General features: G+C 57.9%; 1 protein-coding gene across 3 annotated transcripts in view; it reads left to right on the top strand.

Annotated features, from left to right (window-relative positions):
- Window positions 1-209, top strand: part of LOC107588873 (single-stranded DNA-binding protein 3-like) — a 17,494-nt gene that overhangs the window by 5,550 nt on the left and 11,735 nt on the right. For 2 of the 3 annotated variants that reach the window (XM_016277114.1, XM_016277116.1), the window contains exon 2: window positions 1-85. The exons of the other annotated variant lie outside the window; for it this stretch is intronic. In XM_016277114.1, the coding sequence (XP_016132600.1) occupies window positions 1-85 (85 nt within the window). The remainder of the gene's footprint in view (window positions 86-209) is intronic. 3 annotated transcript variants of the gene reach the window in all.

The raw sequence follows: 209 nt of genomic DNA, 5'->3' as shown, positions 1-209 counted from the left end.
GGGGCCTCCCGGCTCGCAGCCATCACCACACGCACAGCCTCCCCCCCACAATACTAGCAACCCCATGATGGGACCCCACGGCCAGGTAAGACACACAGCAACCCTCACACACACATACACACCATGCCCTTGCTTGCACACTCGGTATACACAAGTTCACACTTGCACACATGAGAACTGTTGGTGGCGCTGGCATCAACTCACTTGGG

This window comes from Sinocyclocheilus grahami, unplaced genomic scaffold, assembly GCF_001515645.1.
Source record: "Sinocyclocheilus grahami isolate Dianchi unplaced genomic scaffold, SAMN03320097.WGS_v1.1 scaffold109.1, whole genome shotgun sequence".
Lineage (NCBI taxonomy): Eukaryota > Metazoa > Chordata > Actinopteri > Cypriniformes > Cyprinidae > Sinocyclocheilus > Sinocyclocheilus grahami.
The sequence above is the reverse complement of the archived record's forward strand: the minus strand, read 5'-3'. Positions and strand labels throughout refer to the sequence as shown.